This window comes from Phycomyces blakesleeanus (genome assembly GCF_001638985.1).
Source record: "Phycomyces blakesleeanus NRRL 1555(-) unplaced genomic scaffold PHYBLscaffold_2, whole genome shotgun sequence".
NCBI classification, from domain to species: Eukaryota; Fungi; Mucoromycota; class Mucoromycetes; order Mucorales; family Phycomycetaceae; genus Phycomyces; species Phycomyces blakesleeanus.
Genome location: NW_017265135.1, coordinates 419,284 through 436,048, shown reverse-complemented (window position 1 = coordinate 436,048; position 16,765 = coordinate 419,284). Strand labels below are relative to the sequence as shown.

At 34.3% G+C, this 16,765-nt stretch overlaps 3 protein-coding genes across 3 annotated transcripts; 1 reads left to right on the top strand and 2 right to left on the bottom strand.

Moving 5' to 3' along the window:
* Nucleotides 1-3,366: 3,366 nt before the first annotated feature.
* On the top strand, nucleotides 3,367-5,503 carry PHYBLDRAFT_179020 (hypothetical protein; the record flags this gene model as incomplete). The annotated part of the gene is made up of 9 exons (XM_018438083.1): nucleotides 3,367-3,415; nucleotides 3,477-3,573; nucleotides 3,653-3,723; nucleotides 3,799-3,868; nucleotides 3,953-4,025; nucleotides 4,103-4,177; nucleotides 4,662-4,716; nucleotides 5,048-5,178; nucleotides 5,338-5,503. The coding sequence occupies exons 5-9, from the start codon at nucleotides 3,991-3,993 to the stop codon at nucleotides 5,501-5,503; spliced, it is 462 nt and encodes a 153-aa protein (XP_018297252.1). The 5' UTR covers nucleotides 3,367-3,415; nucleotides 3,477-3,573; nucleotides 3,653-3,723; nucleotides 3,799-3,868; nucleotides 3,953-3,990.
* Nucleotides 5,504-7,721: 2,218 nt separating this feature from the next.
* Nucleotides 7,722-10,882, bottom strand: PHYBLDRAFT_162289 (hypothetical protein; the record flags this gene model as incomplete). The annotated part of the gene is made up of 12 exons (XM_018434595.1): nucleotides 7,722-7,772; nucleotides 7,887-7,899; nucleotides 8,417-8,475; nucleotides 8,554-8,708; nucleotides 8,787-8,892; nucleotides 8,959-9,255; nucleotides 9,294-9,606; nucleotides 9,759-10,072; nucleotides 10,125-10,317; nucleotides 10,415-10,512; nucleotides 10,592-10,669; nucleotides 10,736-10,882. 12 exons carry the CDS (start codon nucleotides 10,880-10,882, stop codon nucleotides 7,722-7,724), a joined length of 1,824 nt encoding a protein of 607 aa, XP_018297251.1.
* A 2,549-nt stretch (nucleotides 10,883-13,431) lies between these two features.
* On the bottom strand, nucleotides 13,432-14,794 carry PHYBLDRAFT_121045 (p53-like transcription factor; the record flags this gene model as incomplete). The annotated part of the gene is made up of 4 exons (XM_018428777.1): nucleotides 14,460-14,794; nucleotides 14,209-14,277; nucleotides 13,856-14,098; nucleotides 13,432-13,741 (listed from the first exon to the last, which is right to left on the bottom strand). Coding segments are annotated over exons 1-4 (786 nt in total), but the record flags the coding sequence as incomplete, so codon positions are not given.
* Nucleotides 14,795-16,765: the final 1,971 nt, after the last annotated feature.

Here is a 16,765-nt window from a genome sequence, read left to right as displayed (position 1 = left end):
ATAAATCAAAACAAATTCATATGAAAATTAAATAGTTTCATGTTTTCAGTAAAAGCTCCATGTTTTTTATCGCATATTTTTATTGCGTATTTTTTATCGCATATTTCTATCAAGGACCTATTGGTATTATCTAATAGATACATTGAATAGTACCAACACTGAATACATTTGAGTATTACCTTGTTTTAGATAACATTTATATTCCTTTGGGGAATATATTTCTATATCTTTATGTTCACACTACTGATAATCATTATTATTATTATTATTTAAAAAAAAACACCAAGTAAATAAAGAAATCCTCCTTAACATTATAATCACACTTTGTTTTCTTTCGCTTCACAAAGTATCCTGAAAGTCATATAAGTATATAAGAACTACTATTAAGAAAATAATAGCATGTTTTTATTAAGCTATTTTTTTTTATTTAGGCTATTCAGTTTTACATATATATGCAATATCTCTTGTGAACTACAAACATAATATTCTTTCTTACTCTTGATCAATAAAAACATTGTTATTATAATGTATATTCACATATCTTAGCTAGCATGACTTATTCTTTACATAATTATGTCTAGAGGCAAAATTTTAATCATATAAATGTATTAGTAAAGTTATAGATAAATAATAAAGCTGTTAAACCTTTCTTTCGGACACTGTAGTATGTATATACTGTTACAGTTTATATTGCTTTGGAATCATATTAAAATCATTAAAAAAATTATTTAAAGGATTATTGTAGATATTTTACAGCTACTGTAGATCTCTAATAGTATGCATTCATACTCTTTCTTTTCTCTTTCTCTCTGATAAAGACATTACTCTTTGATACAGAGTCTAGTTGGCGAGTTCTTTTTTTTCTTTACTCGACCCTTCTGCTTTTACATTATTTTCAATATACAATATCTATAACTATTTTAACAAAAAAAATGTAATGATGCTTATACCCTATCAAACTAGCTACATATTTTGAATTATATTTAATGCTAGTATAGCCCATCTAATAAAATCAGAACAATAATATGTTTTCTAAGAACAAAGCACAGAATATAACAGGTAAGAATCCCTCCATATCTCCATATGTATATACATTTATTATTCTTCTCTTGTCTTTTACTTGCTGTTTTACTTTTGTGCACTTTTCTTGATAAATCATCAAGACTGATCATATCATATCAATAAAAACAGCAGCAGCAGCAGCAACTAAATCACCAATATCAACAAGTCTTCTGATTAGTTTCCAATATTTTCTTAATATTTTTTTCTGAAATGCATATATTCAATTAAACAAGTTTAAGTTAAACGAGAACAAAAGAGAAAAAAAATAGTAGACAATTGGAACTTTGATTTAAATCTTTGACTCATGATAAACAATAAATGAGAATAATCAAAATAAAAACGTAAAATAGAGTAAGAAAGAAAAATATAATTTCTAGCCAAAATTTTACATGGATTCAATATATTAAGTACTCCTGCGAAATAAAGACAGAACTGTATATCTTTTAACTACTATCTTATCTTTTCTTATAGTCTGTACTTCTTGTATATAAATATTATCTTTGTTGCTGTAAATATATTGAATATTGCAAATACACTTAATACTATTGCCCTATTTATATGCTATTCTTAATATATTTTACATATCGTCAAGAACAAACAAAAAATTGCCGGAAATTGTTCTCCAGTAAGACTTTTGAGCAGAAGAAAGAACGCCATTAAAAACATGATAGTAGTCAATATTTGGCGAGAAACGGAGGTCACAGAAATATAATGTCGAATGATTCCAGATAAATTAGTAGGAGAGTGGTGAGACGTGCTGTGTATGTTGGTGTGGTGTAAGAAGTTTGTAAAAAAACATTTAGAAAAGGAAAAAGGGGATTATCAGATAAATATTCATAGTCTTTGTAACAAATAAAAGTGTTCTTCAGATAAATACCCAGAGAAAAGAAAGAAAAAGAAAATATAAGTGTGCAAAAGTTGTTTTTTATTGAGTTGATTTATTTGGGAATATATAGTTTTTCTGAGTTAAGCTGATAGCATGTTATTGAGAAAATTGAATAGTTTGGATAATACTAATTGTGTTGGTAATTGAATATGGGTACTTGTCCGAAACCAACAGTGCCACCAGCTTGTCTATAAATACTTAGGCTCTACCAGTATAAGATATTAAATTGATTTAAAGTACATAATCTATACAAGCCTTGAAATATTGTTAAGATGTAAATAATATACTCCAAGTCTTAATATCTTAAGATAACTTTAAATGTAAATATTTCAGTAAACTTCTGAAGTTGATCTTACTGACTGTATTATTATATTATCTGTTAATGTATATATATTTAATCATCAAAAAAAATAAAATTAATATAGACTATCCTAACACATCTCTCTATTTATTTTCTTATTATTTTCAAGAGAATAGACTGATATCCACAATATATAGGCTAAAATGATATTATAGTAGATCAGTATATATTATCTTCTCTTACGCATTTGAGTAATCTATCACACAAACCACTCAAGTTTCAATTGCCATGAAATTTATATGATTAAAATTTTGCCTCTAGACATAATTATGTAAAGAATAAGTCATGCTAGCTAAGATATGTGAATATACATTATAATAACAATGTTTTTATTGATCAAGAGTAAGAAAGAATATTATGTTTGTAGTTCACAAGAGATATTGCATATATATGTAAAACTGAATAGCCTAAATAAAAAAAAATAGCTTAATAAAAACATGCTATTATTTTCTTAATAGTAGTTCTTATATACTTATATGACTTTCAGGATACTTTGTGAAGCGAAAGAAAACAAAGTGTGATTATAATGTTAAGGAGGATTTCTTTATTTACTTGGTGTTTTTTTTTAAATAATAATAATAATAATGATTATCAGTAGTGTGAACATAAAGATATAGAAATATATTCCCCAAAGGAATATAAATGTTATCTAAAACAAGGTAATACTCAAATGTATTCAGTGTTGGTACTATTCAATGTATCTATTAGATAATACCAATAGGTCCTTGATAGAAATATGCGATAAAAAATACGCAATAAAAATATGCGATAAAAAACATGGAGCTTTTACTGAAAACATGAAACTATTTAATTTTCATATGAATTTGTTTTGATTTATCCAAAATAGACATTTTACGCCTTCCGTGCTGCGCCATCCCCATTTTTTTTTCATATAAGAATCGATACAATTCTCAATTTCCTGTTATCCCTCCTCTTCCTCCTGGTTTCCTTTCGGTGGTCCTTGGTTTCTGACACGGTAAGAAAATTGTCTTTAAATGCCTATATCTTTCTATCCGTATAAGGTCCATACTGATATTTATTATGAAAACGCACCCCAGACGCGGTTTCTAGCTAAGTTCCAAAAATGATGTCCAGTCTAATAGCAGGTAAAGTATTATACAGACACATACACACTTTGACACGGTCAATATACTAACTACAGCACAGTGTTTTCTTGTGCATGTTTTTTTTTTCTGTCTTCTATGCCCAGCGTCCATTCCACTGTAGCCACGGAGAGGTCCTTCACGTCAAGTTCATGTACCAGGTAAGTAAATACACACACAGATGCTTTGACACGATCACCACACTAACTATGATTTGATGTTTTCTTTCTTTCGTCACAGTGTCCAGTGTCCAGTGCCGTTTTGCTTTTAAGCACAAGTACTTTTTTAAACCCTACGCAGTTATCTGCTAGGTAAGCAAACACACACACGCTTTGACACGATCAATACACTAACTATGATTCGATATTTCTTTTATTTTATCACAGTGTCCAGTGTCCCGTCCCGTCTTGCTTTTTAGCACAAGTACTTTTCAAGCCTTCCGCTGCTGTTTACTAGGTAAGTAAACGCGTACATACACACACACTTTGACACGATCAACACGCTAACTATGATTTGATGTTTTCTTTTTTTCTATTGCAGTTTCTAGTTCTGTTTAGCTGTTAACCACCATTCTTTTGATGGTGCCTTCATACCATGTATGGTCCACTGAGTGGTAAGTCAATATATACATACTTTGACTCAATTAACATACTCACTTTATACTTTTATATTACTTTATTCTCTTGATAGTGTTCAAAGTATGCTTATGGAGAGGTGTACCGAGAACCAGCTCAGTATTTTACACCCTTCGCAGTTAACAGCTAGGTAAGTAAACGCGCACACGCGCACACACTTTGACACAATAAGTATATTAACCTTATACTCGATTTTTATTTATATCTCTACTCTTGGAGTGGTCACTGAGTACCTCGTATTCTATCGGTCACGATATATCAAAAGGAATATACGTAAACATTTTCATGCAAAATGTGTATATCATGGTCTTTAACAGTGAGTCTCCGGGCTCTTTTCCAACTCGCTCATTGTAGACGCCTTATTTATAAGGCTTGTCTTAATATGAGATTCTGGTTTTTTTATTGAACGCACTGCACTCTTTGGCGTCTAGTCATTGAGTTCGCTCAAGGTACCATGGCCTAAAATTGGTCCGTACTTTGAGCGATTCTACCTGCATTTACTGCAGTGGAAAAGAAACCAAAAGGGATTCCGTCTTGGACTTTATTGTTTGAGATGGAGAAGCTCCAATGTTTGAACCGGAGTAGTCTTTTGACTGCTCTGGATTGTGAACTAGTGAACTGCTTTTCCAGGCATACCAACAAGTCAGTAGCCTTCACTCCCTGGAAAAGGTTACTGGAGGGTGCAATCCCCTCACCTTGTCTTGAGTTCTTGTCTTTGTGTTAAGTAGCTTCCGATGAGTCGGGTTGTTTTACAAACTCCCTAATCCTGGTGAAAAGTTTCATCGAAGGCTAAATATACTTATAAAAAACCAACTGAACACAAGTACCGTAAGGGAAAGTAGCTCTTAGTGTAGAGCATACTGGACGTTAAAGACCTTCCTGAGCCACTCATATGAAGGCGAAAGCCGGATGAAATCCACGTCAGTTTTTTCTGTGTTGTGCGGCACATAACATGGAGAAGACTGAGGAACGCAGAGGTAGCTTTATGCTATTTTCTTAGGACGTTGGATATTGGCTCTCCAGATTTTGTCCTTTGGGGCATGTCAAGATTGTCACAGAAAGGTGCAAGTATAAGGGTGTATCACCTGGATGCGTAGAGTTTTTTAAATTCGTTGAGCACCTGGACGTGAGGTAATACAGGTAGATTCCAGCAGAATCGACAGATTACCCAGTACAATCGCCTGTATTTTACTGCTTCCTGTTGAAATGATCCCTGTGCTTTTCAAGTCCCTCATTGCTTAGACTTTGATACTTGTAACCCACGCTCTGGTAAACAGAACTGGACATGAGGGACGAACCCGAAGCAAAGTTAAGGTGCCTAAGTAAATGCTATGCTGTTCACTTGGGTGTCTCAGACACCTGTCCCGAGCAGTTTGGCATTAAAGCATTTCACCGATACTTTGCCGTCATGGTAAATTTGATGCCATGCCGAGTAGGCAGGAATGAGGGTTGTTGAGAAGCTTGGGTGTAAACTTGAGTGGATCGGCCTTCAAGCGCAGGTCTTGACAAAAAAATCTTTATTTTTTTACTTTTTGGGATAAATCGGATACACTTGAAAAACAGATAAATGAATATTTTTATACAATATTCAGTATTGGAATCTGTTCGATTTTTTTTTATTTTTTCTCACAAGCAAGGTATGTATATGTATATATAGACTCGTACCAACAATGGTCATCATACTTATTAAGTTCTAATATATCAATAATACAACTTCTTTAGCAATCTTGGTTTAGCCGATCTTCTTTCACTTGACAACTCATGTCTGAATATAAATACAAAGGTATAGTTTTTCTTTTAAAAAAAAATCAATAGCTTGATGATGTTTCATTAACTTTCTTCATCTCATGTATGCAATTAAGCATTGGCACGCAATCAGGCATTGACATGCAATTAGGAATTGCCACGCAATTAGGCATTGACATGCACTTAACATTACAAACACCAACCCGAGTGTTGTTTTATTCCGTATAGGTAATAACCGCCACCTCCTTAAAAGTTTCTGAAGATTAACTTCTTTTTTTTCTTTTTCACTCTTTTGGTGGAATATTTTTATGAGATCTCTATAGAGCTAAAATATGGACTACTTGGCCGCCTTACTATTACTATAAAATTATGACATTTCTTCCACTCTTATGCAATATTAAACTTGTGACAGGGAGCATTATCTTCTTAGTAGATATATTCGCTATTCTTATATTCATTGAGAGCTTAGATGAGTAGACGATTTCTCATTTTTATTAGCTCATCGCGTGTGTCTTTGAACTTTCATATAACCCAGACATATCCTATCTTTCTAAATCTTTCTTTGTATCAATTATGTAAACAAATTACTCAAGTCGTGGCGGGAAGAAGAATATAATTCTTATAGCTGGTGAAGAAATCAATTAAAAGGCACAAGAATTTTAACAATCAACCCCAGCAATATTTATCTATTTCTATTTCTCTCTTTTCTTCATTATGAATTATCCAAAGAAGCATAGTTTATCCCAACAGCTTAGTAATAGCTTAGCAATATCTTGCTAATAATCTTATCTTTCTTTATTAATTACCGAAATATCCATATAAACATCGAAATATGAAAGTAATAAAGACCATTTTTACACATCACTTTTATTTTATTTTCATTTTTTTTTAGAGAACAAGCTGCCAAATACCAACATTTGGGCCAAGGATTTGATCGAGGAGATCGATATATATTCTCTTTTTCTTTTAACCCGCCTGGACCACTTTATCATATAAGCCAATACTGCCCGTATCACCTTTTCAGATGTAAATAATAATGATTCAGAAATTATGTGAAATATGCCCAGGTTGCAAAACCATGCTTTTCTCATAATACATGTATTATTATAGCATTAGCTAATAATAGGGGGTTTCACCAGTTCTGGGTGCTTGGCTGTTGAATGTAGCGGTAAGTTAAGCGCCATTAAATAATAACTAATATTGAAAGAAAGAAAAAACTATCGAGTACCATTAATGTCTCTTGGTTGGTATGTTTTCTTTCATAACGTCAAAATTCATATATACAATACGCTTGATTAGAGTACCATAAATATATTATCCCTTCCCAAATTCTCCGCGAGTAAGTTGGACCTTTATAATTTGGTATCAAAGTAACTACCTTTATATAGATTGATTATGTCTTATTTTTGACTTTGCTTCTATATAAACTTTGCCATCAATTGTACATAAAGTACAAATTTTTGCAAATTTTGGCCAAATCACGACATTTAGAGTATCTAACTATTTTTTTTAGATGCTCGGATACTCAGCTTTCATTTTTTAAAGATTCATTACAGCCAATCATTTTTAACATTAAGCTGCTGTTACGTTCAACAGCCAAGCATCCAGGACTAGTGAAATACCCTATTATAAGCAAATCATAAAGAAAATAGAGAAATAATTCATTTAAGCCGTGTAGATAGCTACTAATCCGAAAAAGTATTAATATTTTTTAGCTCGTTATATAACTCCAAATGGTTTACATTCTACCTTAGTAAAGCTAAAATATTATTAAACTCTTTATTAGGGGGGTTCAACAATTATAAACCTTTTATATTTATAAGTCTGGGTATAAAATACATATATGTTTGGTTTAAATTAAACTAAAAGCGTAAAGCTTACAAGAAAAAGTTCTTAAGTTGGGCTTTAAAACTTATTCTTTTCATCTATCAGTAACCATCAAAGCTATCACCCATTACTGAAGAATTATTTAGATTCAACTGTATAAATATAAAAAGTCTATTCTCTGTTAAATTTTCTTGATGTTAATAAGCTTCCAGACTTTGGCCTCAGGAAAACATATCAAAATATAATGTAATAAAGGCAATGCTTACGTTAAAAATATTTCTATGATAATCATTATATAATAGAGAAATGAGGTTAAATAGAGTTGTGTAAAAGAATAAATGAGTGATTTAACAAGGTATAAGGGTCTTTGAGTCTCCTTTTGTTTACTAAACCTATTTGACTAGATTGACTCAGTGCTTTTACTAAATAGATTATCCGTTTGTTTTGGTAAGATTAACTTGCAAAAATGATGCAAATATGCACGACAGAATATGTATTTTGTCAAGTTGAATATCTGTTTTGATTTACACTTGTTTTTTGCTTTTATTTAACTCTGGCTCAAGGTATATTCGATATGGCTAATTAGCTTTTTTAATCGGCTGTAATATCGTCCTTCTTCATCATCAAATTCACCTGTATCTATTTTCTGTATTATATCATATATATAGTCGAGTATAAATTGTGCCGCCGCTTTATCGTACCCTTTGGTCATTCTGTTTACATGTTCAGCATTAGTTTAACTGAATATTGAGCAAAATATTCTACATAAGTGTATATTAAGAATAAAAGAACCTACTTTGTTTTCGTAGCTTCAAAATTTATTTCATCGCTGCTTGATCCAAGAATATTATTAACCTATTTGCGTAGAGTAATCGTTAAAGATGAGCGTTTTATGTCTGTTTATACACATCGACACTATTTATGACTACTTACCATTAATGTACAATGTATACTGTCCCATACTTCTTTGGTTGATATTAAGATAGAAGAAGCAATACTCATGCCTACTAAAATGTTCCCGCTGAATATTTCTTCCCAATGAATCAAGATGACTTTTAGAGCATCATCTGGCTGCCTTGTATGGAAGCCTAATAACAAACAATATACAAAAACGTATATCAGCTATTAATAATTGGACTATAATATCAAGTAGTAGTAATGCATACCTTTTAATGAGATTATCCAATGTTTCAAACATTCTACAGTATCATCGACTCGGTCGTCATCCGAAGGACACATCAGCCAGCCCAAGTAACTTGAAATCATATCCATCTATACAAAAAAATCAGCAATCTAATTTTTTCTTAAAATAAAAAAGCAAACCGATATTTTCTTTACCTTTGAGTCCCAAACATCTTGGTTTAAGCACCATGATATCAAACACATTGTACATTTTTGTAAGAAATCTGGGAACATGAGTGCAAGAACCCATGCCTCATTTCTACGTACTTCTATATCTTCGAACGTTCCTGTGTAGGTATATATTGTTAATTTATCCAATATAGTACCACATTGTGAAGAAATATGTTGGATAAAGAGTTGTTCAGAGGAGCTATTCTGTAATGTTTCCGCCGCAACTTTTAGATCATATGGGAAGTATGTGAATGCATCCTGCGATAAAATAGTATCAACATCCTATTATTTTTCAGCGTTATTGCTATTGCTATTATTACTTTATAAGTTGGCGTGAATGTACTTGAATGTTTTTGATCGCTGAATTTTGTTTCAACAAGTGTGGGGAGTAGACTGATAACGTGTTGCCACATCCGCACTAATCTCCAATCAGAGAAGCGTATAACCCATTTTGCTACTTTATTATGGGCTATTGAGACTAGGTGGGGATTATTTTGTAATAACTGGACCATAGTTGTTCTCTCCAATTGTTTGTGTAATTGATATTTGGAAGTATATGATTTGATCGTGGCTAGCTCTTGAAAGAAATCCAGAAGCTCATACTCCATAATATGTCTTTGATGTTTCCAAACTCTGTTCAGTTTCTCTTTTTTTTATTAGCGGGAAATAGTAATAATAATAATAATGTACGCATGCATTTATATGTATATTAGAATGTTACTATACTAAAAGCCGTATTTTTTTTTGTATAAAATTATATGTATGTACACAAGATGCAACTTTACCTTGCTATTAGTTCTGGTGTCCAGCTTCGATACAATTTCCACAGTCTATCTTTGGGGTTCCCTAATAACCGAGACACAAACCGACCTGAGAATATACAGGGAGTTGTATCAAAGTGCAAAGCATAGTCATCGTAATATGTATCGGGAATGTGTGTATTAGGTTTAGATTGTTCGATGTTTCCCCAATACAATTTTTTCTGCTCCGTATCCATCAAAATAGTGCCGCAGTTAATCAGTACTTCGATCAATACCGATGTAGCGTTTTGTTCCAATAGCGCTAAAGATAGGTCCATAAGCCCACTCACAATTTGTGGCTATATTTAGTTAGCATATCATATCATGAAATAGTGTTTCTAGGCTGCTTACAGTTAGTGAACCATCTAGGAAACGCTTGTTTATATTTGATATTATTTGTTTGATCTGGTTTTGGGTAGCATCGTCTTCTTTTGGTGAAAGTGTGTCGCCTACATTCATCATATGGCTAGACTCCACATGAGAAGGGACTGTCAGTGGTGAGCGTACCAGTCGTCTTATACGATCAATACACCATGTGGCTGAACTTGTCATATTTTGCAAGTATTAATATATAAGTTCGTATTATCATTTGTTAGCAAGGCATTTTTAAAATGCTCAAGTTATAATATAATGTGGCCTACCTGCTCTGTAAACTTGATGTATCAAATTGGCTGTATCTTTGAAGACATTGTATAGTTGCCTTTGCAATCTTGCTATCAAGACATAGAAAAGGATGAATCTATTAATTAAAAGAAAAAAATTACTAATGGAATTAATTATATGGATTGGAATCGTGAAATTTTAGTCTTTCTTTTTACCGATGCCGCAGTTAAAATTGGTCCTAATTGTGGATAAGCAGATGTTGATTCTTTTGTTGATTTGAACTCTCCCAATTTCTACAGGAATAACCATGCTTATTAGGATTAAGTTTTATGTTTTATTTTTTTGTTTAGTAGGTTTACCTCTGCAAGTTCTGTCAAAAAATCGAGAATAAAATATTGTTCGTCCATCAAATGCATAAGATCCGCATGGCTGTACCTCGGCAAACCATCATGCTGATCATGATCTTGTAGTGGTTCAAGTGCTCGTTTGAAACGATCCCAGTCCATTTAAAAAAAAATACTTCTTTTTATATGTATAGACAATAAAATATATATATATATGAGCATACACACATACACACACACATATATATATATATAATTATCTCTGTATTTCTATTTCTATATTTCTCTATCTCTCTTTGTGTGCAGCCGTATTATAACTATTCAATATCTTGTTCTTTGGACTGTCAAAAAGTATAAGTTTGGAAAGCAAAGTCACAGCCGTTACTTAATTTCCAATATGACTGACTGTATTAGGAACTGTAGCAATACAAGTTGCACTGTGTATAAAAATGAAATTCAGTATTACTATCCTTTTAAATTATTAGTATTATTATTCGTTTTTTTATATTTTTTATTATTATTTTTTGATACAAAAAAGCTTGTAAGCCTGTTATATATGTATTTATATGTATATATTGAAAGGATATTGAAAATGGGCGTTCTAACGTAACGAGAAAGAAGTATGATGCGTGTACAACCTCGTCCTACTTGGTTTCTTTTGTGGGTAGCAATACCAAAAGACACGAGTGAGAAACCATCCCCGCCTTAAAACCCCCGTTTTTGGAATAGCCAAGGAAGAAGAGATATATATATATTTTGAGAGGACAAACAAGTTTCCTTTTTCCTCGGTACCATTGTCCTCTTGTGCCCTGGTCGCGCAAGTGCCACCCCTATTTCCCCACACTTACACACATCATGCAGCTGTCTCTTTGACAGTACCACATGCTGTAGGCCCTGCATTGTGTGCAATGGATGACATTACATAAAAGAGACAGGTGTATTATGTAGATTTGTACGCGTGCAAGTGTGCCATGTACAACTTGTACTCTGCATCTAATTCTAGGTGCTGTTTATGGAAACATTAGAAATCATTCTTTTTTTGGTTTTTATGTAAAATAGATAAAGTATATTATTAATAAGAGTGGATATAAATTTTGTAGTAGAGAAATAAGAAGGGTAAAAGAAGAAGAAAAAACAAGCATGAAATAGAAGAGTATATAAACCGACAATTACATAGTTTGAGTGTGCGTTTGGGTGTTTGTATGTAGAAAAGTAAATAAAGAATTATAGTTGCAAAGAAAAGAAATAAAAGCACAATCAAACAACCTCATCATCTATTCCCTCGTCTTCTTCTTTCCGTCCTTTCCTCCTTTTGTTCTCTTGTTGTTTTGTTTTGTTTTTTTTTTTTGGTTTGCAAAATTTGTAGTGTCTTCATTACAAGTTTTGAATGAGGAAAATAATAATAGAATTATGAAAGGCGATGACAAGTTACATAGAAATCGTAAGGGTAAAAAGTAGAGTAAAGTAGAGTAAGAATAGTATAAAAATAAAATGAAAATGGGAGTGTAGAGAAGAAAAAGAGTTGACAGAGATAGATTAGATTAGACAGATTCTTTTTTGTAGGCTTTCTTTTTTGGCTTCTATGGTGTTTGCTGGTTCACGATATTTGGGACAGCGCTGTATTTGCGAGAACCATACGGTGTTGGTGGTGCACTTGAAGCTGAATAGAGACCAGGTTGATGAGATCCAGAAGACAAAGGTGGGGGTCCTTGGGAGAAATAAGGGTTCTGCTGCTGTTGTTGTTGCTGTTGCTGTTGAGGATGCTGCTGCTGCTGCTGTTGTTGTTGTTGCTGCTGCTGAGAGTGTTGAGTATGTTCATGAGTGACTGGAGAATGAGCAGCGCCTGAAGGGTGGAAACGAGCACGAGCCCATTCATTAGGATCCATAGGCATATGCATATGAACACCTGAATGTTGCTGTTGTTGAGAATGAGGAGGTTGTTGTCCCGGTTGACCAGCTTGCGGCTGTTGTTGAGACGGAGGTTGTTGAGGTTGATTGGACTGTTGAGGATTAGGGTGAGGGAGATGAGGAGGGTGGGTCAGCTTGCCATCCTCAGAAGGGTGAATGGGTTGGCCAGCATATTCACCAGTGTAAAGGTCCGGAGATGAAGACTCTGAAGACGAAGGATCAGACATGCTTGGAACCATATAAGGATGTTGGGGATGGTGCTGCTGCTGCTGCTGCGGGTGGGGAGGATAAGGCGCAGAGGTGGGTGGAGTATGTTGTGGTGGTCCAGTAGGAGTAGGAGGAGCGCTGTTCATCATCATTGGCTGGAGGGGTGCGTGAATAGGGTTGAAATGCGAGTATCCCGGGTAGGCAGAATAAGAATACGATGATCCGTACTCTCCTGGCATCATGGTGGGTGGTGTCATTGGGGGACGCAAGAAAGGAGCATTGAAGCGTTCATCCTGCTGGGCAGGTGGCTGCTGGGGTGTCCCAGATGAGATAGGCATATTTGGATCAAATCTTTCTTGATTGTCCGAATAGTGCCCAGGACTTCTTCCACGGACTACAAGAGGAGCAGACTGGCAAGATGCAACCTTGATACGTTTACCATCGTCAGTTTCAACGTAAAGATCAACAAGGCAAACATAATACTGCTGTGCGGCCCGCCTTTTGCCGTTGTTTGCTGTCGCGGTTTTGAATTGGATACGCTCAAAGGTAACGATGTTCTGATTAGTACCAACCGAGCTCATACTGAGGTTTCCACCAGGGATGATTGGTTTTGGCAGAGGTGTCGTTTGAGGACCCTTGTCGCGTTTTGGTGTATGCTGAACGAGTTCGATCTTCTTGTCACTGTTTGAAACGCGTGCCGAGACATTCAGAAGGAATCGGCGGACAGGGTAAAAGGCGCCGTCGGCTTGGACAAGACACTGTGTCTCGTGGTCGGCGTAATAGTGGGCAACGCCATGAATGGTAAACGCACTACTGACTTGGAAATAGTTACGACGGTAACAGGTCCAATCGTTGTCAGCCAAAAAGAAGCCACGGTCCATCTTAGACTGGATCCGGATATTGAGTCTAAGAGTTTGGTACGCACATTAATAATAATAAAAAAGAGTGAATATCTTCTGGCCAGGGTGCAATAGTTTGTTGGGCAGTAGGGGGGGAATCGGTCTTTTTCGTTTTACTTACAGGGTATTTCTGTCTAACGCATAGAGATTATCAAACGGTTTTGTGGAACTGAAAAATGGACCCAATTCAGCGGAGAACAAAGACTCATTCCTGCCTCGCTTCCGAGTGATAGATGGGTGGGGATAGGGTGTGGCATGGAAAGAAGATGTTGAATAGGCAACATGGGACTTCTTGACCGGTGAACTTTCTGGACCATTAGTGTGTGCTGGGCGAGGAGTTCCTGGTTGTGAGAGGGCCATCATACTAAATATCAAGTTAGATTATTATTATTATTATTATTATTATTGAAAGAAAGTAAACAAGAAAAGAAAGTAAGAAAAGAAGGTAATAAAAGAAAAATTGTAGAACCTTACCCAGGTAACCTTGGATCCGACTCGGGCTTGACGAGTGGGAGATAATTGGATGAGGGTGGTTGTTGGTGGCTATATAAAGTACAAATAAGAAGGGTGAGTGGGACAAGGTTTGGGACAGGAAGTCTGGGTCTTTCTGTGTTGCTCATAAGAAAAAAATAGTTCTTCATATGATCTTCCTGCTATTCACTCTGCCCAACGTTGCACAGGTACGGTGATAAGTGCTTCAAAAAAAAATATGATTGTTAACTTACAGAGGAGGATGCATTGGGCCACCCTGAGGGAATGACTGGGCATAAGGATGGTCCAGGGCAGGTGAATAGTGTTGGATATGGTGAGGTTGTGGGTGTGTGGGCGCGCCTTCAGCCAGGGAGGGGCTCTGCAAATGCCAATCCTTTTCGTGTACGGACGAGTTCATGATAAAATAAAATTGGTATAAATTTGAATTTGGAACAGATCAACTGGCAAAATTCGAGGTAAAAATCGTTAAATTAAATACGACTTTGACAACTAAGTAAGAAAAAATAATATATATTAAATAATAAAGGTCTCTTTTATCCAGGCAATCAAGCAAAGGATGAGAAGTAGGAAAGGGAAGGAAAGCTCGAAATAGTTCTGAAAACGAAATTATCTTTTTTTATGGGTTACCAACAGCCTGTCGGGTAATGAAAACACCGTGAATAAGGTTGAGAAACAGAAAGAAATGGTTGGCTACTCAGTAAAATGATTTATGAATAACGGGAAATGGGATGAGAAAGGGGCAGCTGACGAGCGAATGAATTGAAAGTCGCAATATCACGGTTTCCTTTAACTTTTTACCTTATTAACCCTCGAGTAGAAATACTTAATAACCACAGCTATATCACTTTGAAGAGATCGCCGTCAAGTGGAACAAGCCAACTTGAGTACGACTTTTACTCTAATATTGATCCAGGACGTGCGCTTGTTTTTGGTCGGGTTTGCCACAACGTGTACACGATCTCCAGTTGGCAAACTTGTACGACTAACTGATGAAAAAGATTCATGCTTTTTTGTCTTGTGCCTGTTTGTTGTTGTTGTTTTTTGCTGTATATATATATTCTTTTAACAAAATGTATATATGAAAATAATTAATCATCTTAAAATAATAAAGTAAATAAAAAAAATCTCATGGTGATAATAATAATAAAAAAATAATGCTTAAAATAAAATATATATATTGATTGCATAGCAACAAATTATGTTTATGTATTTATTTTATTTTATATTATATTATATATTATATTATTTATATTATATTATATTATATTATTTATTTATTTTAATAAATCTATATAATTTTTTTTTCTAAAAAAAGTTTATGTTTCAGTTGCCTGGCAACAAATGAAGAAAAAAAAGGTATAAAGCAAAAAATGCAATATGTACTTATATCATCAAGATACATCAATACCAATATACATATTTGTATTGTTCTTCTTCTTTTTCTGCCTCTTTACCTCTCTCGCCACTTTTGTCTGTTTATGTGTGGAAAAACTGGCAAAACTGGGTTGACTGATAGGTGGGCTGGTAATAAAACAGAATTAGTCTTACCTTAACTTGAGCCTATCTAGCCAAACTGTGCCGAATAAAGCAAAAGCCGCCAAACCTGGCTATTCTAAGCCTCTTTCAATCCTAAAACAGAATACCTTTGGGATTTATCTCCTTTTTTTATTTTACCTCAGTAGGGAGTGAGTCAATTATAAGATATATATATCCTAAAGGAAGTAAAGAAGAACAAAAGTAAAAGGAAGAGGATACAGGAAAGTAAAAAATCAAATGCACGATATGCAAGATCCTTGTAGTCTGTGCATACTCGTACAGCAAGCGTTTTGTCCCCCTCACCATTAGGTAACCTTCAACGTAACAAATCCAGGCAAAGATCATCTTCAGGACCATCTCTCGGGCGCGTACAACCCCTAAAGCACAGACCGTTTAACTTTTTTCTTATTCACAGGTAAGCATAAAGTCAAGCATGGTTGGCCAAAATCAACCAGTACATCTGTACACACACACATACACATATATATATATATACTTGCAGAAAGGCAATAAATAAAAAAAGAAAATAAAAATATGGTTATTTCCACAACAAAATCAAGCGCGGTGATTTTAGACTTCTCCTCCGAATAAAGTCCCTACTCCCCCCACTTCTTTTCCCTTTTCCCTTCACCGTGTCAGGCTCAAGGTTAATTAAGCCAGACGGTGTGGCCCGGGTATATATTGTATCTCCGATTTTCCTCTATCAATTTATTTATTTATTTGTTTTTATTTATTTATTTTATCTCATGCTGTGAATATATAGATAAAGGGAATTCATAGGGATTTAAGCTAATATAATAATTTCAAAAGACATCATTTTGGGATCCAATTGCTTTCATTAACCTACACGTATTCGTATTAAATAAGTGTTGTATTGAGAGTTTGACTACTATCTTTGGCTGTTACAACTCTATTTCTACACACGCGTTTTTTCGCAATTTCTTAAACCTTTTTTTTTAAGAAAGTAAATAAATATATATCTATATATCTATTATACATATAT